The sequence below is a fragment of the Pinus tabuliformis genome, chromosome 5_2, assembly GCF_031772625.1.
Source record: "Pinus tabuliformis cultivar Carrire ecotype Pingquan chromosome 5_2, CPIR1, whole genome shotgun sequence".
Lineage (NCBI taxonomy): Eukaryota > Viridiplantae > Streptophyta > Pinopsida > Pinales > Pinaceae > Pinus > Pinus tabuliformis.
In genome coordinates, this window is record NC_142306.1 from 1,147,417,648 (window position 1) to 1,147,441,910 (window position 24,263).

Below are 24,263 nucleotides of genomic sequence, written 5' to 3' on the forward strand. Positions count from 1 at the left end.
GAAGGATGCCACTCTCCCTTAAATTTAATCTCTTTGAATAGGTAAACATATACTATGTGCAAACCATATAAATAACAAAAATAAAATTATATAATGCCAAAATTATTTATAAATTTCCTTTAATATTTTAAAGATAATTTTATTGAAAAAATATTTAAATATTAAATATACTTTACTATTTTATATCACTACTATTAAATAATTCAATATAAAATTAGAATAAACCGTATAAATTTTTAATAATTAACTCAAATAATATTTAAAAAAAATAACAAAAACACATCAGGGAACAATATATATACAATATTACTTTAGATTTTTTTATATGAAAAAACAAATGAAATGAAGAAGTGTATTTTTACATTTTATAATAGTAAAATAAAATCTATAGTCTCTCCAAACCGGTTTAAGAATATATTCCCTCCCATGTGATGGGGTTACATGCCTTCGCTAAAGTAGGACCCACTCAAATTCAGAGACCAACCAAGGGAACACATTCAACCAATAATTTAATCTTAATGAGTAAGTTTGAGATTCTCAAAAAAAAAATATCGATAGTGCTGCTCTCTCTAAATTTAGGGGAGATAAACCACCACCGACAAAGCCATAGATGAGACAAAAATAACAGCGGCACGCAACAAAGTGTTGCTAAACTGACCGCTTCCGTTAAAATGTTGACATTTCCCTCTCATTAATCTCCAATTTCAAATTTCAGCGGTTCACCCTCCGGTTCGCTTTTTTCATTTCAGTTGAATTTGGGCGATTTCCATTCTCCCTCCTCCTCACAAAATTGAACCTCAAAAATGTCTCCCTCCATGATCACCAAATCTCAAATTCTGAAATCCATCCACCCGCCATTGAATCAAATCATCCAAATTCAGTCTTACAAATACATCTCACACTTATCTCCCCTTCATTCCTCCGCACTCTGCTCACTGTCTGCTTCGCTTCTTCACATACAGTGCAGTGAGGGCAGGGGACGCATATCAGTATTGCTATTACTTGGCATATCATTCTCTCAAGTGGAAATGCAGATGGACTTGCAACAACAATTTCTTCGCCCTCAGCAGCTTGCACTCACTCATTCTTTTTCTGTGAGAGAGGAAGAAGAAGAATATAAGAGGAATAAGGAGAACATTCCCCCATTCTCCTCTTATTCTTCAGCCTCTGTATTGCGATTACCCCATCCGAGGAAGCCTCTCCAAGACATCACTCGCCCCGTCGTATCCGCCACTAATCATGTAAGTATTCGCAGCTTTTAGTTTGGTTTTCTCTGCACATTTTCCCTTCTTCTTTATCAATGCTTTCCGGAAACATATATGCATGAATTAAATGTGTGGCTGTTCTTTGTTCTGCTTTACAGATGAGATCTTCGCCCTCTGTTGCAGAAGCGAGAGCACATGTAAGATTGGGGGTGCGCTCCTCCAGCAAGAAGTGCAGTAAAAAGAAAGCGGCTGTGCATCTGTCAAGTGCGGCTGTTGTTTCGAGTGAGGAGAGGCGCCAAAGGCATGAAATGCCCATACTCAGAAAGAGTTTCAGATAGACAATGCAGAGGTTTTGCCTATTTCAAGAAAGATTCTGTTAGGGCTTCCATTGAGGAGAGGTGCCAAAGACATGAAATGGCCGTCCTGAGTACGAGCTTCAGATAGAGAATGCAGAGGTGTTCCGGACTTAAGTAAGGTTTTGTTAGGGCTTCCATTGAAGCCCGGAAGTGAGTGTAATCGAGGAGAGCGTCGGCTAATTTATCCACCAACAGAATTCACATGATGATAGGGTCATGTGGAGAACATTATTTGCAGGACACGAAATGAAAATGTTCGTATCCTTGCCCTCAATTTTTTCAATAAAGCTGTCTTTTCCAACTATCATATTCATTCCACATTCGTTATACTTGTTTTTACAGATCACAGATGGCAATATGGGTTCCTTTCTTCAAGATTTTCCCCTTACCTCGTAACATATTATCTTTCGTATTAGTTAATTGAAAATTCCAATCACGAGTGATATGAAATGCTTAATCTTAATCATTAAAATTATTTTTAATCCACTTATAATATTTCTTCAATTTATATTTAATATAACATAGTCGAAAGAGTCAACCTATATTTTTTTAATGAATTCATTGTAACTATTGTGAGAGGTGAAATGTTTTGTTTTTTAAACATTTTATTTAGTTAAATACTATATCAATAATGTTAGTTTTAAATTTCTGTGATTTATATTGTATATAAATGTTTTTTGGATTAATCATATTATTAAGATTTAGTTGAAATTTTAAATCAATTAATGTATATGGTTCATCCTCGAAACAGTAAGAAAATCATACAAATTTTATATATAAATAAACAAAAATACATCATGGTCCAAGAGAAGCTAATGAAAAACTAACCCTTGTAAAGGCACGGACTTCATATCTGCCTCCTTCTGTATGGACAGTTTTTCTGCAGAGAAACAGAACTGACTCTCGACTCACCCAATAAATACGTCCGTAGAGAAATAGAATTGGGGTTGAAGTCGTATTGCGTGCCGTAGAAATTGATTTTCCGTCAGAAGACTCTTCGATGCCGGATGTTAAATTTTGAATAGCATACTCTTCGATTCTGGCAATTAAATTTTGAATCGTTCCATTCCGAAATCTCCAACAATATTGACTGGTTTAAAAAATTGCCTCATCGGAAAATTTTGAAATCCTCGACTTGCCTTCCTCTGTATGGACGGTTTCTTTTTTTTCAAAGACTTTACTGCTCGGGTCGCCAGATCCTTTAAAGTTTTTGTTTCCTTCATCAGCCCGGTGCCGAATTCTTCCAAATCTCGCCGACGAAGAAGCCAAACCCGAATCACTGAAGAGCATATTCATTTTTGAATGCGATATGCCAAATCTGGGATTAATGGAATTGTTATGAAGCATAGACTCATGGAGCACTCACCCGAGATATGTGGATTCAATTTATGGGTGCTGAAAAACTCAGTTGAGAAGGCGTGAGGCATCGATCGCGGGAAAAGCGAAATTGTTGAACAGACAAGGTTTCAACGACAGTTAACTTGCAGGTTTGATTCAAAGCGGTTTCAGCCATTCATCTTTTCAAATCCGATCTTTTCAAATCCAATTTGGTTTGCGAGTTGTGCTTTGATACAATTCATATATATATTTTTATATATTTTCAAATATGAATAATTCACCACATCAATCAAAGATGATCAAAGGTAAATTTAGCACAGTGATTTTACAGAGCGTTTATGGATATATAAAGTCTTTAGAGAAATGTAGAAAAGAAAGAGAAGTCAAGTTACAAACATAGTTAGAAGCCATGTTGGAAAATAAATTCACATTTTTTGAAGACAAAATTTAAAAACAAATAGAAAATAAAATAAAATGGAGGCAATGGAGATTAGGTTGCAGGTTATAGAAAAACAAAATAAAAAATTTGAACCAAACATTTCAGCAAGGAGACATTGATACTTTAGAGAGTCTTAAAATAAAAGACATGATTAAAGAATTAGAAGAAAAAGTTAATGACCCTCTCACTTTAAATAATGTGGTAGCTAAATTAGATATCAAATTAATTAAAGATGAAATGAAAAAAAATGATAGAATTAGACTATGAGCGTAACAAAAGGGCTTTGAACTTTATAATCTTTGGTTTGAAAGAGGAGATAGATGAAAATACTTTAGCTATAGCCTAGACAAAATTACATAATAGATTACAAATTAAAACGTGTTTCACAAAAGCAACAAGGTTGAGGAAATTAATTGAGAATAAAGGAAGGTTGATTTGAATAAAGGTGAGCTCTATTAACCATAAGTATGACATATTTAGTAAAATCTCAAGTCTAAAAAGAACAAGAATATTTATAAATGAAGATTTCATTTTAGAAGATCAAACAGGATTAAAAAATGAGGTTCAAAAGGTAAAAGAAGCTAAGAAGGAAGGAAAATGAACAATATTCAGAAATAGAAAAGCTGTTATTCAAAATAGAAACAAAAAATATAGTAATAAATAGCAATTCAACATGCTTTGGATTTTTTTTTGGAACTATTGGGGCTTTCCATGGAACAAAGACCCCAAGTTAAGTTGGATCTCGAATGATGTTGATATTATATTGCTTGTTGAAATTTGGGAGCACGAAGAATCTAAGGTTTCTAACATAGATGATTTTGCACTATGGTTTACTTGAAACAAGCGATTTTTCCGTAGAGGCATTGGGGGTATAGCGTGTTATATTAAGAAGAACATCTCTCCTCATGTTAGGATTTATAGAACCGACCTTTACAACCAATATAGTTGCATAGAGATTACAGACATTAATGATAAAAATACTTACATAGCAATTTGTTATTTTGCCCTCGTCAATTCTAACTTCTATAAGAAAAAGAATCTAGATAAAAATAGTTTTTATAAGAAAAAGAATCTAGATAAAAATAGTTTTTATAATGATTTGGAGAATGATATTTCTAGCCTAAGGAATGAAGGTAATATCATTTTAATGACTGACTTTACTGCTCAAACTTCAAGCAACCAAGCTATTCTTCTAAGCAATCATTCCAACCTTAATCCTCTTTGGTTAGATGAAAACTTTACATTGGCTAGCCAATACAAGAGGAGCTCTGAAGACCTTGGGGAGGATTTGTTTGGGTCGGATCTAGTCAAGCTCTGTAGTGCTTAGGATCTCATAATTTGTAGCGGTTTAAAAAAGTGGTCCAATTCTAGTTGGATGACCTCCATCCATTCGCTTGGTAGTAGCGTGGTAGACTATGTTATTTCTGATCTCTATTTATACAACGAAATAATAAATTTTGACATCTTAAACGACCATGAGCTTGACTCTGATCATAGTACTTTACTTATAACTCTCAATTTTGTCATGCATAGAGATTCCATAAAAGATAATCTTTATAGCCAAAAGAACTTAATTTTTGATAGAAATAAAAACGATCTCTTTCTAAATGAACTAAAAACTAATTTGCGTCCTTTATCTAGTATCGACAACATAGAAGGCCTCTATTATAATTTTACTACAACCCTCTCATATTCTATTAACAAGTTCTCAATTGAAGTTTCAAGTAATAAAGGAAATAGCAAAACCAACCCATGGTATGACAAAGATTGTAAAAGTGCGAAGAGAGCAATTAAGGAAGTTGTTGATGAATCTCTTAAAATTGGCAAGATAAAAATATACAAAACCCTAACTAAAAGGAAAAAAGGCAGTATATTTGTAAAAGACAAGAGAATCTCTTACACCTCTCTAAGGCAGTTCTTAAGAAATTTTGGAGGTAGATTCTAACAAGGAAAACTAAAGTTAATAATAAAATTGTTTTACACGACTTTAATTCCTATCTTAAAAAGATTTTTGAATCTCCAAATGTCATGGATAACTTTGAAACCCTGATCACAACAAAAGAAGTTTTTTCATTAGAAGACATTGATTTTGGGGTTAAACGCCTGGCAAATGGAAAAGCTAAGGACATTGAAGGTTACCGGGCAGAAATCTTAAAAATTAGAGGTCTTGTCCTCATCCCCCACATCCAAAAGCTTTTCAATCAAGCGGTCAAGCAAGGGTTCCCTAAACCATGGACTCGGAGCTTCATTATCCCTATTTTTAAAAGTGGTGATACAATAACCCCTCTAATTATCGAATAATTATGATCAACCCTCTCTTAGCCAAGTTATATGGTATTATTTTGGAAAAGAAGTTGAGCATATGGATTGAAATTGAAGGTAAGCGAGCTAAAGGCCAAGTGGGTTTTAGAAGGTAACACTCAACAACGGACCACCTCGTTATGGTTAGGATCATTGCGGAGGGATGCTGCAATGATAAATCCAGTCTCTTTTGTTGCTTTGTGGACTTTAGAAAGGATTTCGATATGGTTCCTAGAAACAACCTATGGAATAGATTAGAAGAGCTAGAGGTTCCTTTCGATTTGAGAGCTGCTGCTATAAGGTTATACGAGAATGTAATTGCCAAGTTAAAGAGCAATGAGGGGTGGTCGAAAGATATTAAGTGTAATATCGGAGTTAAACAAGGTTGCCCCCTCTCCCCTACCCTATTTGGCATTTACATCGCCAAGATAGAAGGATGTTTAGAGGAAGCAGGCTGTGCTGGCACGACCTTAGCTAAGATAGTCATCATCCCTCTTCTCTATGCTGACGATATTGTTCTTCTCGCAAGGTGCCCTTCTGATTTTGATAAGCAACTTAGACTTCTTAATGATTTCTGCTCTACCATGGGTATGATTGTTAACACTCACAAAACAAAAGTTATGATTATCAAATCCAAGGACACTTACACTAATTTTATGTATGACAATAGTAACTTGGAGGAAGTGTCTTTTTACAAGTACCTAGGAATTGATATTCATCACAAGCTCAACTGGAACTATAGCATTGAGAAAAGGATTAATGGGGGATGGAAAGCTTATTTTGGTTTGAAAATAATTGTAAAACAGCAAACCTCGTAATGTGGGATAGAAAGAAGTTTCTCTTTGAAACTTTAGTCACTCTTGTTATCTTATATGGATGTCACGTTTGGGGTTGCAACATCTCTAGAGAATCCTGGAGAAAGTGTTATCACTTAGAACTAAAATTGATATATGTAACTTTTCATCTTAGCCCGATGACAAAGGTCAGTGCTAGTTTATTTTTGTTTTATTTTTCTTCCCTTAGAATCTGAAGTTTTGAAGAGTTTTTGAGTCAAGTTATTCTCAGCTCCCATTGGTTCCCCTCCATCTACCATTGTTTTATAGCCACCTGTTATCTTATGTCAGTCACCGTGCCTTTTTGTAATTTCGCAGCGCAATCCTGATTAGGCAGTTTCGCAGCGCATCATTCAAATTTAAAACTGACAGCGCTGCGAAATCATGGATTCGTACATTTCGCAGCGAATCTTTCCCGAAATGTCAAATCCGTTAGGTGAGTCATAGGCCATGTCTTCTCATGTCAGCTCATGTAACCCTCTTATCACATTTCACCACTCATTGCCACTATCACCACCACTAGATCTGTTGATACGCATGAATCATCATTTCCAAGAAAGACCATCGTGCATAAAACTTAATGATGGTCGTAAGTCTTGCATGAAATGACAAATCTGCAAGATTACAACTTGAAAGATTTTAAACGGCAAAATTTAAAATTCAATTGCAAAGATAATCAAGTGAGGCTGATAATCAAGCGAGGCTGAATTCAAATAGAAGCTGAATCACAATTCCAACCGGAGCTGGTAGTCATTGTTTGCGAAGATTTGGAAGAATCAATGGAGAAAAAGGAGCACAGATCCGGCAAATGTCTAAGGACTAAGCCTGAAGGCTTAGATATAACGCTGAGAAATAAAGACGTGGAGAAAGCATTTAAAAAGGCCGGGTGCTGGAATTTTTGCAGAAAGTTACAAGGAGGGCACGCACAGGTAACTAAAGAATTTGCACTTAACTTCACAGGCTTGAATTCAAAAGTAGCCATGATAGAATTGCAGGTTTCGCCAAAAGTGATATCTACTGTGACAGAGATCCCACGAGGACAAGAGCAATGGTTTAAAAATTTCAAGTTTGACATGAATCCTTGCAAGGAGTTTTTGAAGGATGAATTTGTAAATGAAGATTTTAAGTAAGGCAGTGCCCAGGAGTTATGTCAAAGAATATTATGCTCATTTACTCACCTGCATACAGAAATATCTGACTTGTGAAGGAAGGTATAACAAGGTTTACTCTTACCATTTTAAACTCCTTTTGCATTTCACCGGGAAGGTCTCCATAGACTTACCTTTTTATTTTTTCCGTAGTTTGAGTAAGATGTGTGATAAGGTACAACTGAGGAAAGAGGATTGTGAAACCTCTTTGTTTCATCATGGTTTGATCAAACCACTGGTTTTAGATGGGCTCCAAAAGGTAGACAGAGATTGGAATTCATTCATTTTTATGGCTGGCTTCAAAAGCCAGACTGGCCTCACTCCTCTACCTGCTAGAGATTTTACAATAGTTGAGCTCCAAACAGAAGCAAGAGCTAAAAGAGTTCCAAATTCACAAGTAAGAAAACAAGTGAAGCCACTCATCATCCAAGATCAACCTTAGCAATCAACTAAGGAAAAAGCTCATGGTAAAAAGACTGTACTTGAAACAAGCACATCTGAAGTAGTCTCAAGGATAAGAACAAGAAGCCAGATGAATAAGGAAAAAGGTAAAGCTGTAGCAGTCGAAGAAAGTCCAGTGTCCAAGGGAAGTTTAAATGCCTTATTACAGGCTATTGACTTTGAGCAGTCTCTACCAGTTCAAATTGAGTTGATACAGTCAGAACAAGAAAGCACTAAGAAAGCCAAGGCCTCAAAAAGGCTTAAATTTGATGAGCCAGCTGAAGAGTTTGTTTTTAAACCTAGAAGACCTATGACAAGGAGATTCCAACAAGTACAGGAAGCACTGTCAAGAACAGAGGAAACAGGGGAAGGGACACAACGTTGGCAAAAGAAAAACACAGGCAAAACAGTCATCACATCTAAAGAAGATAATATAGCAGACCTGAAGAGCCAATTAGAATCAGCTAAGCATGAGATTGCCAAATTGAAGAAAGCTGCTAGAAGACACGCAGTCATACAAGCAAACTATTATAAAACTCTATGGAAAGGGAATGCAACTGTAGAAGCCCAGGTGAATTCAGTGGTTGATGGCCATTCACAATTTCACACCTGGACAATACGAGCAATCAAAGAAGCCAAGTACATCCGAAGGATCAATATGCAACTGAGAGCTGGGAATAAGGTTATGAAGAAACAAATTGAAGATCTGAAGGCACAGCTAAGCCAGCTTAAAGGACCTGCTAAATGAGTTTTCATTTCAAGTAAGATTCTATTTCAAAATTTTGATAAGTTTGCTTGATCTTATCTTTATGAAGAAATCTAAATCCCTATTCGGCCTTTGGAAAGTCTAAAGAAGTTTTTGGCAATCAAGCACTCGGTTAATAAACGTCTCAGGTTAAAAACAAGTTGTTTTAAATAACTCAGTAGTTTCGTAGCGCGCTACGAAACTGCTAAAAGTGATGATTTCAACATAAATCAAGCAGTTTTGAAGTTGAAGCGGGAAAATTTTGAAGGACAGTTGTATACAACGAGAACACCTGAAGTTACAACAGCCAATCAGACTAGCACAAGTGGAAATAAATAATTTGAATCAAAAAGTGGCATTTTGTCATATCATAAGGAAATTGAAGCATGTATCAGACAGCTTGAATACGTTTTCCTTTTTTTTTCGAAACAGTGGATGACACATCATCAAATCAGGTTTCATAACGGCGGACATCACATCAAAACGTGGCCACCGTCATATTTTGAGGGACAACAATTAAAAAACCGACTTATAAAGATTCGAAGATCATACAGCCGAGAAGCAAGGATAATCTCCTAATTTTTCTGGATAGTGAAGAAGATACAACATCCAAGGTTAACATGGAGCATTAAACACCCATCTCAACCAAACTGAAAGAGAACCAGATGTCATAGAAAGGAATCATCTTAGCCATCATGCATGTGATATGGAGTTAGAATCATAGTTGATTTAGATCTCTAAAAAACTCCAGTCAACACTTTGTTGTATTTATTAAGTAGTTAGAGTTTAAGAGTTGTCAGTAATAGAAGTAGTTTTCGAATTCCCCTCATGCTTGAGGAGGAATCTCGATCAGTTAGAATAAGAGCTCTATATATAGCTGAAACAACAATGTAATCGAGGTTGGAAAATTTTATGGAAAAGCTTGTATTTGGCCTATGTAAGACTCATTTTCAGTAATACATGCTTGACTTTACTTCTCAGGATTCATGAAGGATTTTTTGTGTTCAGAATATGTGATGTTGTCCTTTTCTTAATTCTGGTATGGATGTATAATCACTCAGAATACATTTATAAACTGTGTGGTCCCATATGAGTTTATGTTCTGAATGTTTAAATGCTGAATGCCCTGACTTCCATGTAGGGTTGAGTTCATTGTTATATTGAGGTGTTGTTGACTCCATAAGCCCAATGGATAGTTTTGTTTAATGTGTTTCCACCATTCATATTTTTCACAGTTGTTCTATAAGAGTTAGCCATCTTATCTTTAATCAAAATCATTAATCCATCAAGAGAGAGCCCTCTCAGGTTGAGGAGGCTAAGCCTCAGCCTAAAGTAGGTTGAAATAGTTACTTAGAGTCAACCTGACCAGCAGCCTATCAGGATCTGATTTTGAGATAACAGAAAGATTGAGCAAATTCAGAATCATTTTATAACATATAACTTCAAAATTAAAAGCAATACATCCTATCTTATTCTCCTTATAGGAGTGGGTCTTTCCCCTATCGAGAGCCTAGCTATGACTAGGCTTCTGTTGTACAAGAAAAAACTCAATAACATAGGAGACCATAGACTTCCTAAGCTAGCTTTAAATTCCAGCCAAAACCACCTAGGGCTCAAACGAGGTTGGTATAAAGACACCAGGCCCTGGTTAACCATTGGGAGATAGACGAGAATGTTGCACTGCAAAACATTAATAACATTAAAAATATTGTTACTTCTAAGTTCAAAGAAAAAATGTGGTGTGAGAAAGATTTAGCAGCTAAAAGAAAATTAAGATATTATAAGGAGGTCATTAACCCCACCCCGGAAGATCAAAAGTATCTCTATGTTTTAATTAGCTCAAAGAAGAAAATTAATATAGCCAAGATTAGAATGAACTCTCATGAGATCCATAGTGAAACGGGTCGTTGGGCAGTTCTTAAAACGCCATGGATGGAAAGGATCTGCCATCTCTGTGAGAATATGAACGTCGATGATGAAAATCACTTGCTCTTAGAGTGCCCCGCGTACAACCACATGAGATCTCAATTTCATAATCTTTGTTGCAATACTGACCTTCCTAGCCTTTTACAATGTCAAAATTATAATGAGCTTGGTAGGCTTCTCTCCAAGATTTTTGAGCATAAAAATAAAATCTTAAATCAAACTAAATAATTTGTTTCTTTATGTCCGATAGACCAAAGTTTGGTCTCATTGGACATTAACCACCACCACCACCACCATCAATTTATTTATTTATGTTTTTATTAGATTTAATTTAGTTAAAAATTAGTAAATAATCTAAATGGTTGAAAAATAAATGATAAGAGTATAAATAATAGTAATAAATATAATGATAAGAAAACTAATCAACTGGGTCATGAATAATTATTAATAAAAATAATAAAGCTATAACTAGAAGACTAGTGGTTGGAAATTAGTTAGATAATTAAATAATTTATTTATTTATAATTTTTTAATAGATATAATTTAGTTAAAAATTATTAAATAATCTAAATGGTTGAAATATAGATGTTAATAGTAGTAAATATATTGATAAGAAAACTAATCAACGGGGTTAAGAATAATTCAAGATAAAATAAAACAAATAGTTATATTTATTAATAAATGTTTGTGAGAATTCATGATATTGACCTATGGTATTTAGGTACAATATAGCTTATTTAGAGGAGGAAATTAAACTAACTTATATTTATATTAATTCTAGATCTATCAAGCTTCGAGAGGGATCAAATCTCTTGAGATTTGAATTTTTTTTACAATGAAAAGAGATTTGATCTCTCTCGATGCTTGGTAGATTTGGAGTTAGGATTGATCTAAGTTGATTGGATGGAATAGTCATTTTCATGACTATTTATCAAATCCTTGATTTAATTTATACATTTGATATTATGTATAAAATACCATGCCAATAAACAACAAAATATCTAGAGGGATCAACTATTTTGTAAATATAATTTGAACTTTCGCAATACAAGTTCTTATTTTGTTTCAATTTAAATTGATGATGTATTAATTTATTAGTGCTTTAACCATTGCTTTGCTTAAAAAGGTAGAGCCTTTTCTTTGGCCACTATTATTTGTAACTTTATAATGTCAATGTAGTTTCATTTACAATATTTTATTTTCAATAATTAATTTTTAATTTACAGCGTTTCAACTTTGATATTTAATTGTTACTTACATAGTGTTGTAATTTTGATATTTAATTTTGTTATTCATGGTGTTGCAATCCTTTTTTGTATACATTTCTACAACTTGTACTATTCTAATTTGTGACTTGATTATTGTTGCAATTTGCATGAGATCATAGTTTTTTTTTTTTTTTTTTTTTCCGGGGAAAAAAGCAAAACTTTCTATTATGGTGATAAAAAGTTTTTACACATTTGTTCTTAAGCCATGCTGGGCTCATTTTTACAATCACAGCTCAACCCTCAGGGAGCTTTCTGCGGAGTCTGTCCTGTATATGTCTTCCGCCCGGAAGGGGAATTAAAACCATAAAACAAAAGTACACTAATACATGTGATACCCGGGGTCTCCTTCAAAGAAAGAAAACAACCCCATTCTGTCAAGTATGTCCACCAGTCATTTTAGAGCCAAAAAAATATAGAGGTCTGTAAGCTATGATCTAAATGCCGAAAGTTCACCCTGCTATGGATAAATATGTACAAAAAGTAAACAGAAAATATAGAAAAACTGTAATATTTGCCGACAAAAATGGAGCCAATCAAGATCTGTCATTACTGTTGCTGCTCATAAGGAGGCTGTTCTGTTCGGTGAGACTGTCCCTGATATATCTCTTCTATCGCCCAGCTGCCCGAATCCTGTTGAAGACCAGCCTTAGATAACTGATCTGCTTCTTCGTTCTTCTCCCTGTAGATATGGCATAGTGAGAACCTGTTAAAGTATGTCTTCAGATATAGAATCTCTTCAACAATTGTCATCAAAATTTGATTTTGACAAGCAGCTAAACCATTGATCCAATTTATAACATTAAGAGAATCCCCAAAAATCTGAATGGTGTTGATGTTTTTGTGTTGTAGCCAGCATAATAGGAGACGTAAGGAAGAGAGTTCCGCAAAATTATTAGTTCCTGTACCCAACCCAACCGAGGCTTTTAGAGTATGTTCTGAGTTGATATGTATGCACATGCCTGCACCAGCCCTATTGTTTTGTGATGCCCCGTCAAAATAACCACAAGGGATATCCTCCTGTATGATGATGTTGTTTTGTTTAGGTCTGGATTTTTTTTCCTCAGGGGGAGGTAGAGCAGAGTAAATGGCAATAATATTAGATGCAATAACAGAAATCGGTGTATTTTGATCTTGGAACAAACTCTTGTTTCTCGCAAGCCACACACCCCAGCAGTAGATGATTGGCAAGTTCCTCATATTCCCAACCGAATATGTTTGCCACCATTTCCTCCAAGTATCACCCAGCAATTCATTTCCCCACTGTGCAGTCACCTTAAGAAAACCGATGACCTCCTCCCATAATTTCCTCGAGAAAGAACATGTGGTGAAAAGATGGTTTGTAGTTTCCTCCTCAGATTTGCACAAAGGACATCGCCCTGGACCAGCTAAAAATCTTGATTGAAGATTTTCCCACGTTGGTGCCTTCCTATTTAAAATACACCAGAGAAAGAGTTTGGATTTGGCAGGACTTTTAAGTTTCCATATATCTTTGGCCCACCATTCCGGTTCTCCCCAACCTATCTTTCCCATTAGATAAGAATATCCTTCTTTTGGTGTATACCCCCCAGTTTTGCTGTGAGCCCACATTAATCTATCAGGTTCCTCTTTTATCCTAACATTGGATCGATTAAGTTCTTTGATGTAGCCTGTCCATTCATTCTTCCATCTAGCATTTAGTCCTAACTCTTCATCGTCCTTCCAAGCCTGTCCCCAAATAGTAGACTGCCCTACTCTTTCAACCTGATATATATAGGAGATACCTTTGGACTCAAGATGTCGAAGAAGTCCTGGTGATAAAGCATATGCTTCATTACACCCAACCCAAGGGTCCCTGCCAATCCTGATTTGTCTGCCATCTCCCACTTTCCATGCTAACCCTTGCTCAATTACTGAGAAAGCCTCCACCGTTGCCTTCCAAATTACAGAAGAGTTTTTTGCCTTCTTATTCTGACTCCGAATCCAATCATCCAAAGGCATTGGATCAATGTACTTCCTTTTAACCACCCTTGTCCACAGATTTTCAATAGTTATAAGCCTCCATCCTGACTTTGCTGCTAACGAGGTGCTGAACTCAGGGAGTCTTTTAATCCCCCAACCTCCCCACTCTTTTGGTCTGGCCACTTTATCCCAGGCCACCCATGGTAATCCGGAGGATTCCTTAGAGCCTGCCCATAAAAATCTGCAACATATCCTTCTAATTTTCTCCATTACACCTTTAGGAAACCAGGTTAGGGCAGCTCAGTAAACTGGAATAGCTAACAAGACTGATTTAATAAGAGTCAACCTACCTGCTCGGGACAGCCATCTATAACTCCAATGTGAAATTCTTGCTTCAATTTTTGCTATGATCCAATTCCAGTCTTCTTTTCTGTAAGCAACTGGTTTTAACCAAAACCCCAGGTATTTAAAGGGAACATCCAGAGGTTGACACGGAAACGGAAAAAGATCAATCAATTGATTTCTTTCCCTCCTGTCTACAGCTGCCAAACAAACCTGAGATTTCCCAGAATTTATCTGCATTCCAGTTGCTTTTAGAAAAAGATCAAAAATGCATTTTAACTCCTTTAATTCGCTGTAATTACCATTAGAAAAAATTAATATATCATCAACGAAAAGCAGGTGGGTGATGTAGAGATTTATTGCTACCTCAATACCTTTTACCTTATTCTCACTTCTGGCTTTATGTATCAGTCTACTTAGCCCTTCTGCCACAAGGAGAAATAGGAGAGGGGATAAGGGACACCCTTGTCTGAGGCCTCTCTGACTAGTAAAAAATGGGGATGCCGCTCCATTGACCAATACTGCAAAGCTGACGTTTGTTATGCACCCCATAATCCAGCTGACAAAAGGATAGCTGAATCCCACATGAGTAAGAATCATTCGAAGATAGAGCCAGCTGATCCTATCATAAGCTTTGGAAAGGTCTATTTTAAGAACAACACCCTTCTTTTTCTTTGTTTTGACACTATGAATTACCTCCTGAGTGACCCCTATAGCTTCATGGATTTGTCTACCATCCAGGAACCCAAATTGTTCCATAGAGATGTTCCTGGACAAGATCGGATTTAATCTGAGAGCTATAACCTTTGAAATAATCTTGTATATACAATTACACAAAGAAATTGGTCTGAAATCTTCAAAACTTTCCGGTTCATCCTTTTTTGGAATGAGAGCAATGAATGTTGAATTAAAAGGTCTATATATTTCTCCTTTCAACCTAGACTCTTCAACAACTTCAGTTATCTCATCTCCAATTTGATCAAAAAAATATAGAAACAATTCTATTGTCCAGCCATCAGGGCCTGGACTCTTGTCTTTACCCATTAGCTTCATAGCTGCTTCAATCTCCCCCTTTGTGACCGGAATTGTAAGATCTTCAGCTTCATCTTCCTCAATGAATCTAGGAAAACATTGTACAGTTTTAAAGACTTCTGCTATAGTAGCCTCTCCCTGATCTGCAAAAATGTTTTGAAAGTGTCTTTTCCCTAAACCAGAAAGCTCTGGAAAAGACCTGACATCTCTTCCTTCTTCATCTTTAAGGTGCCAGATAGTGTTTATAGATTTCCTTCCTTTTGCATAATTTTGAAAAAAATTTGTGTTCTCATCCCCAGACTTAAGCCAAATTGCCCTGCTCTTGATTCTCCATTCTTCTTCCCTTTCCAAAAGTATTTTTGTTTGCTTTTTCTCCAATAGAAGGATTCTATCTTTAGATTCTTGAGATGAGTAACCATCTGAATCCAAACCCTCCATCTGTTTCAACTCCTCCCTTATGATGTTCATTTCCTCATTTTGTTTCAATTTCCTATCCTTTGCCCAGGAAATTGTAGCTGATTTCAATCTTTTTAAATTGTCCATGAACAGATAACTTTTCTCCTCACCTGCATTGTGTTCAGGATGAATCCAAGTTTCTTTAAACAACTTGCTGAACGTTGGATCTTGTAGCCATGCAGGATTAAATTTGAAGGGTGCAGGGGGTTTATGAGGAAAGATTGATATGTCTAAGAAAATCGGGAAGTGATCCGAGTTCCCAACTTCCTCAACCCACTGTCTGATCAAGGGAGCTTTGGAAGACAAAGAGTCCGTCAGCAGGAATCGATCTAGTCTTTTGGCAATCCTGTCTGCTCCTATCCTTCGATTCCTCCAAGTAGGCTTTAGCTTGATCGGTCGAGGATCAATAAAGTTATTCTCTGTGATAAGATTATGGAAAAAATCTGTAAGAGGATCTTCTCTAGCCGATGGGCCCCAAGCTTCCAACCTACCCAAAGTAAAATTTAAATCGCCTCCCATAATCATCACAGGAGCTTTCATAACAGATTTTGACATCAATTCATCCCAAAAAGATTCCCTGCCTTGACATGGTCCATAGATATTTACTATGTTGATGGGAAAACTGAAATCAGGGGATGTGATCTCCATTCCCATAACATTCTTCATCCCCCAATTATTGAGAACTTTTATCCTCCCTTTTTTGTACCCAATTGCAATTCCCCCCGAATGTCCAAAGACATCCATAGCACTGAAAGACCACCCAGGCAGAAGGGTATTAAGCATATTTTCTATCTCATAAGCCTTCCCCAATGTTTCTTGCAGAAAAATAACATCTGCTTTCGAGTTGAAAATCCATTCTTTTAAGGCCAGTTTTTTAGGTTTGCTGGCCAAACCTCTGCAATTCCAAGACGTCAGGATCATTTGATTACTCCCTCAGGGGGATGAGCTGCTCTAAGAACCCCCGGAATGGAAAATTGTTTACCGTCTGCAACATCCATCTTCGCTTTAAGTTTTGCTTTAGACATATCAGATTTCCGACCACGCTTGTTTTTGGATTTGATCAATGGATGTATCAGCCCCAACCCACCTAAAGACCCCTGAGTCACTTGGTTCCCACCCAAAGATCTCAGATTGTAAGGACAAGGAGTCCGGGACACAGGGTGAGTGAGAGGAGGCCATTTATCTTCACAATTTATATCCAGAAGTGGTAAGGTTTCAGCTAATGTTTCCACATCCAGATTTAACATTGTTTGTTCCATCTTATCATCATTACAATTTTCATGCTCTTTATATGACGAAGAAGTAATATTATGATTTATATATGGATGCTCAGGAGAGATTAATGAGGAGGTAGAAGTCCCTGAGCACTTACCCTTCTCAGCTTCGACGGATTGTTCATGGGTTGCTTCCTCAGCGATCCCTTTCACAGCTTCCTTGTCTTTTGCTATCTCCTCAACGACCCCTTCTACAGCTTCTTGATCTTTGCCCGCTTCCTCCGCCGGCTCCTTATAATGATCGCTTCCCTCCGCTGGCCCTTTCTCTGTCTCCTCTGCCTCCAGATTCATAGGGTCAAGCGTCTCCGTCATGTCCTGCTCCGTCGACATCTGAACATCTTCTTGTTCATTTACTCTGTGAGCTGTTGTCCTACGAAAATGTCTTCTCCTTCTCTTATGTGGACAATCTTTTGCCATATGCCCATACTCGTGGCACCAATGGCATCTGAAAGGTAAATATTCGTAGTCTAAAATCTGTTCATAAACATATTCATGGAACTGAAGATTAATTTTTTGTGCCAAACCCCCACTCGGTTTGAGCATGACAAGAATTCGTGCAATTGCCCTATTTTTCGTTGTTAGGAAGGACCTATCCGCATCCATATATGCCCCCAACCTGTTACCGATGGTTTTGAATACATCCTCAGTCCATAGAAAAAATGGTAACCCCGGAGCACGCACCCAAACAGGAAAAACATCCGTGCGTTCCTTGATAGCGTCAAATAAAGGAGACCATTTTTTTAACAGAACAGGTATGTTATCAATATGCCATATACGCTCTAAGACCCAATCCGCCGATTCTTTGTCATCAAATCTGAGTTTGAACCATCCTTTTGCTAGAACAAGGGCTTCGAAATGCACCGGTCTCTCTGCCGTGAAACTTTTTTCACCCCATTCTTGAAGAAATTCAGATGTGTATGGCTTACCTCTGACTCTGCCTACCAAAGTACATTCAGCAACCGCTATAGCTTCTATCATGGACACCTCCATCCCCAAAACCAAATTGTCCGCTATGACCTGTGTACCAATAGGCCTTTTCTGTTTTCTTGTCGCTCCTATTTGTCTTAAGTTTTCCACCGCCGGTCTGCTTCCTTCACAAACCTCGTTATTATCTGGAGTTATCTGTGCTGAGCCCAATAGGGTTTCTGATTCCCACAAAGACGGGATCTGTCCTGATATTCCCAAAGCGTCTTTTCCAGATAACAAATTTCCCGCATCCAATCCATCAATTCCTTCCTGCCCGCCTGTTGAAAAGTCGCCTAACTCGAATGTATTGGTCTCGAGTTGGCCCTGGTTCTCTCTTGGCCGGGTAATCCTTGAAAGCGAGGTAGAAACTCCTGGGAATCTAGGATTCTCAATGTCTGTAGGAAGCCCTAACTGGGTTATTTCTTCGAGCCCTTTTGGGTTTGAAAACCTGGTTTTTAGAGCATTGCCCTGTGGGACCGTGGGCAAACTGGTCGTATTTGTCCCTCTCGATTCGGGTTCTTTCTCTATATGAAAAGCGCCATCCTCTGAACCATCGTTCTGTATATCATTGTCCGGACCCTTGTCTGGGGATGATACCTGAAGGGTTTTCACCTGCGATATAGACTCCAGTCGCGGACTTTCTACAGACCCAAAATAAAAATCCACATTCTGTGAATTTATTTCCTTCCCCCACATGGAAAGAATATCTTCAACGTCTGGGTCCAGTGCTAGAAATTCGGCAGGTTTTACCATGGTTGAAAACTTCCAACGTATATGACCACCGACAGACCAATGTGAACGGAAACAAACAAACAGTTGACGGTAATGATATTTTACCTTACCGAGTAATATAAAATGCCAGAGCCCGGTTAACCTACATCTGCCAGTTGCATCAGCTGAAGGAAAAGCTCCCGTGACGGCAGCTGTGCAGGGCCACAGATCTCATCTGCCTATCCAAGCCCTATTCGGGGTTCCGTTATCAGACCAAGGATCGAAACCCACACCTGCTCCATTCCCGCTCCTCATGAGATCATAGTTGTAAGACATATTTAAGTTATTATTACAACCCACATTGTTGCAATTGTGCATTTAACATTACAATGCTTTGCAATTTAAGGTGGGTAGTCGAGGGAGTGGGTTGAGGTAGCTAAACCTTAGTTGCTTTAACCTTAGTTTGTGCCTCCATCTCTTTTGTTGCCACAATTTTTCCTTGTAGGGCCTATTTGTTGGTTTTTGGTTTCCTTATGATGCACTTGATGAGATTTTTGCTAATAAGGTTTTCTATGGAGTTAGTTTGATTGTTGTTCCTTGTCATGTCGTCTTTTGGCCACTCTATAAAGTTGAGGGGGTGTGGGTTTGGTAGTAGTTTGTTGCTTGACTCTCATTTTTGTCAGACCAGGAGGTAAATCCTCAAATCAATTCATATTATTCATTCAGGTTGTTCATTATTATATAAAAGAGGGAATGACTATTTAGTTCATCTCTCGATGACTCTCCATCTTTTCTATTATTTATTTTCATTAATTACAGTTGTTCACCCAATCCCTAAGATTAGGTGTCAACATTCCCCCCCTTAATATGAAAGGATGTTGGTGAGTCCAAGCATCGTTCTGAATCTTTCAAGCTTTTGTCTTCCAAGCGCATTAGTGAAGATGTCTGCAATTTGCTCATTAGTGGAACAATGGTGGAGATGGATTGTTTTGGCCTCAACATGATGTTGAATCAGATGATATTTAGTATTGATGTGCTTTGTTCGATCATGGAACTTTGGGTTCTTGGCCAATTTTATTTCTGAGGTATTGTTAATCATGAGTGGAGTCGACTGTACTTGTTTTACCTGCAAATATTCAAGAATTTTCTTGAGCCACACAATTTATTTTGTTGCCTCAGCTGCTGCCACATATTCTGCCTCTGTTGTGGAATCTGCTGGAACTGATTGTTTGCGTGATCTCGGGGAGACAGCTCCTGATCCAAGACTCATAGCATAACTTGAAGTAGATACCCAGGTTTCTTTGTCTCCATCAAAGTCTGAATTAGAGTATCCAATCAAGCTGAAGTTGCCCACCTGTGTATATTTGATTCTAAAGTCTTGAGTTCCCTTCAAGTACTTTAGAACTCTTTTTGCAGCAGACCAATGTCCCTGACAAGGCTTTTGCATAAACCTGGAGAGGATTCCAACAACAAACGAAATGTCTGGTCTGGTAGTAGTTAGGTAGTTGAGACTTCCTACAAGTTGTCTATACTTTGTTGCATCCTCAAATTCTTTTCCTTCAATGGATGTGAGCTTTAAGTTTTGTTCCATTGGAGTAGTAAGAGGATTGCATTCAGTCATGCCAAACTTGTTCAACAGATCTCCAATGTACTTCTTTTGAGAAAGGAATATGGACTTCGGATGTTGAGTTATTTCAATACCAAGATAGTAATGAACATAGCCCAAATCAATCATTTCAAAACCTTTCCTCAATTCCTTCTTTATGGATGCAATGTAGCTTTCATTGTTCCCTGTCATCAAAAGATCATTTACATATACCAAAAGATATACAAATATTTTGCCAACCTTCTTAACAAACAAAGTTGCATCATCAAGATCATAATGTTTGAAATTGAGTTTCAGAAGATGCTCAGTTAGTTTTTCATACCAAGCTCGCGGTGCTTGTTTGAGGCCATACAAGGATTTCACAAGTTTGCATACTTTATGTTCATGTCCTTTCATAGCAAATCCTTCAGGTTGGGACATAAAAACATTCTCTTTTAGATCTCCATTCAAGAAAGCAATTTTTACATCCATTTGATGGACTTTCCAACTGTTCTGAGCTGCTAGGGAAAAAAGCATCCAGATGGTAGCCCATTTTGCTGTGGGGGCAAAAGTCTCCTCATAATCGACCCCTTCCTTATGTGCAAAGCCTTTTTCCACAAGCTTGGATTTGTGCTTGTTAAGTGAGCCATCAACTTTATACTTGTTCTTGTAGACCCACTTGCAGCCAATTGGTTTGGTTCCCAATGGAGGATCAACCAGCTTCCAAGTGCCATTCTTTATTAGGGCATCATACTCCTTTTGCAACGCTTTTTTCCATTCATCATGAAAAGCAACTTCTTTGAAGGAAGTTGGTTCAAAATCTGTAGACAAATTCAATTCACAATCATAAGAAACATCCATATCAACAGGTGAATTAGAGTCATCTACATCACCTCCATTTTTCCGGTTTGAATTTCTAGTTCCTGTCTTTCCAACCTCATCAGGATGAACACTTTCAAGTGTCTTTGTCAACTACTTTCGAGGACCTTTCTCAGATGGTCCAGGCTTCTCCGTTGATTGAGTTGGGACTGAATCAAGGTTGAGTCTCCCAATTCTGTCAATCACATCACTCAAAGTATCATCAGTTGTTGGAGTTTCATGCGGGGGAGAGAGTGCTTTAGAAGAAGATTCCACAGTTGATCTAGTATAGGAATCCCCCCTTCAAGATGTGGAATCTGATTATCAAATTCTTGAAATGATTTTGAATTTGCGAATCTATCGAGCGATCAAGTTGCCGCTCAACAACATTGTCAGTTTTGGATGATTCAAGAAATATTACATCTCTAGATACAATTTTTTTTTAATGACTTCATCATAGAGACGGTATGCTTTGGAGGTGTTTGAATACCCCAGGAAGATACACTTACAACTTCTTACACCAAGTTTGTTTCTATGTACCTTTGGTATCAAGGCATAACATGTGGAATCAAAGACCCTGAGATGCTTTACTGAAGGAATGTGCCCATACCACATTTCATAAGGAGTCTTGTTTCTAATAGCATTAGATGGACATCTATTCTTTAGATATACAACACATAGAACTGCATCAACCCAAAACATCAATTTTACATTTTTGAAAAACATCATGGAGCGTACCATATTTAAGATTTTCCTATTTATTGTTTCAGCTACTCCATTCTGTTGGGGATTATAAGGCACAATTGTTTGATGTTTGATCCTGTTAGGTTCTTATACCAATAGGTTTCATTTTTCATGATTGACCATGCAAGTCCCAAATATGTTCATCCTTGCATTCTGCAAGGGTTCCATATTTTGTAAACAAAGCAAGAAAATTAAAAAATGAAAAGAGGGTATGCCCTAAAAGAATAATCAAAGGGAAAGAAAAATGAATTGGTCAGAAAAAATAATAGAAATGAACCCCAAACCAAAAGACCAGAAAAGTGGCCAGTGAAAATGCCACATCTATCTTATTTACAAACTCACAAAATGCAAGGACTGTTTCATCACACCTAATGGATGGCCCAACAGCTCAAACTGGACCACTCCATATTTGAATTTCTTGTTGTAGAATAGAGAAAGAATATCTGTCCAAACAGTTCAAGCTTGGTAGATGAGTAGATATCTAGAGAAAATAAGGAGCCCAACCACTTAATTTGGGCCCTTGGAAGAGATAAGGGTAGATTTAGATAGGAGGGCAGTCAAAAGAAAAGAGGAACTTCAGGGTTTGCTAGTTCAAGTGCACCCAATCCAAAGGAAGAAAATATGTTAGGTGTATTAGGCTGGGTAGGCAGTTTGAGGTTGCAGAAGCAAGTTTATGATCACTTTTGTCTTGTCAAGAAAGACTCATCTCATCAATGACATTGGTACCATGGCAGTTGTTTGGTTGCATAACAATGGAAGCATGACTAATTCCCCTTCATTCCCCCAAAGATCACTTACTGACATCCCCTCAAGGACCTTGGGATCTGCCCAATAGTCCTATTTCACTTCATTTTATGAGAAATGATAAGTGAAACTCTGAGTTTACTTAGTGGAAAGAAGCTACATTTCTTGTGTAAAAATGATCATTCCATTTATTCATGTTTTTTCATTCCACAAAGTCATATTAACATTTAACTCTATTATTTAGCTTCCTCAATCATTTTCCCCACCCCTATTTTACAAAAACTACATAAAAACCCTAAAAATACTAAATACCCTTTCCATTGGAAATTATAGCCATATAATACAAAGTTTGGGGATTATTAAGTCCACTTGGGACTTTAATAATAACCCTTCCGCGTGTAAACCGTTGGGTTTATTTAACCTCTCGTTAAATAAATAACCACAGTTGACCCCCTCACACATAAACCATACCTTATTACCCTCCGCACTTATATATTTTGGGTTTCGTTTGATATTTGATTAAATGAATAACCATAACCACCGGCGTCGAACACATAAAACCCATATAACCAAAGTTTATTACCCCCCGGCACGTTATTAAACATTCAAATATGCGCGGGCCCCCCTCATTGTCAAACCCCGCAGCTTTTAACACCCGTCCGCCGTCCGATCCAGCGCCCGCGATCCAACGGCTGGCGGCGATATCGCAAGCCCCGATCTGCCAAAGGTTAGCGTCCGGGGAATGGGCGGTATTGCTGCCATACCCCCACCACGCGTCAATCTCCCGGCGTGATTAGAGCCCCCCCTGCAAAACCACCCTGGGCCAAAGGCGGTGCGGGGAAAGCCGCTTACCGCCCACCACTTGTCCCCTCACGTCATGCACACGTCACCGATGACGTCGTGTCCGCGTCGGCCCCCCAATCCTCTACAGTACTGCCACATCATCCGCTGACATCACCGCCCCGCCAATGTGTCGTCCGCCACGTCACCATACATGTCGTCTGCCACGTCATCTTTTGTACCCGCTACGTGCCAAAATACGTCATGATGATGTCATCCCCAAAAAGCGCCAAAAGCACTAAAATGTCCAAAATTCAATAAAAGGTCGTGAAAACGACTATTTTGTTTGTTTTCTATTGTTGCGCCTGTGGAGCCGCTTGCATGCGATTTTACATTCAAATCAGCCACCAACGTGCACAGTCCATCACCTTGTGAATTCGGCTCCATAGCTCGACCCCGCAGCTCGAGCTGTACCTACTAATTGCCCTCTGCGCCATAAAAACATGTATTTACCCATTGTTGACCCATAAACCCTGTTTTTTTTTTAATTTTCACCATTAAAATTGACTGAGGAGCTAGAATTCACAGAAAATTGCACTCCTACCTGTGCATCACCACCTTTTAATACACTGTATGAGCTATTGATTCAAAGCAAACCCGCAAATGTGCCCTCTTCTGCAAACTGCCCATTAAAACAGACTTTGAGCCCATTTCCGCCACAGATTCTCCAAACTGCCCATACATTGAGTCCCTTTGTCAAAATCCTCTGCGAAATTTTGCTTGTTTGGTTAAAAATCAATCCCATTCCCTTTGCAGTTTACTCACAGAGCCTA

At 37.7% G+C, this 24,263-nt stretch overlaps 2 protein-coding genes across 2 annotated transcripts; one reads left to right on the forward strand and one right to left on the reverse strand.

Moving 5' to 3' along the window:
• The first annotated feature begins 781 nt into the window (after positions 1-781).
• LOC149163233 (uncharacterized) lies at positions 782-1,698 on the forward strand. Its single transcript, XM_089435985.1, has 2 exons — positions 782-1,241; positions 1,364-1,698. The coding sequence occupies exons 1-2, from the start codon at positions 804-806 to the stop codon at positions 1,541-1,543; spliced, it is 618 nt and encodes a 205-aa protein (XP_089292111.1). The 5' UTR covers positions 782-803; the 3' UTR covers positions 1,544-1,698.
• Positions 1,699-12,546: 10,848 nt separating this feature from the next.
• Positions 12,547-16,689, reverse strand: LOC149163234 (uncharacterized). The gene is made up of 3 exons (XM_089435382.1): positions 15,085-16,689; positions 14,289-14,514; positions 12,547-14,165 (listed from the first exon to the last, which is right to left on the reverse strand). The coding sequence occupies exons 1-3, from the start codon at positions 16,687-16,689 to the stop codon at positions 12,547-12,549; spliced, it is 3,450 nt and encodes a 1,149-aa protein (XP_089291508.1).
• Between the last annotated feature and the right edge of the window lie 7,574 nt (positions 16,690-24,263).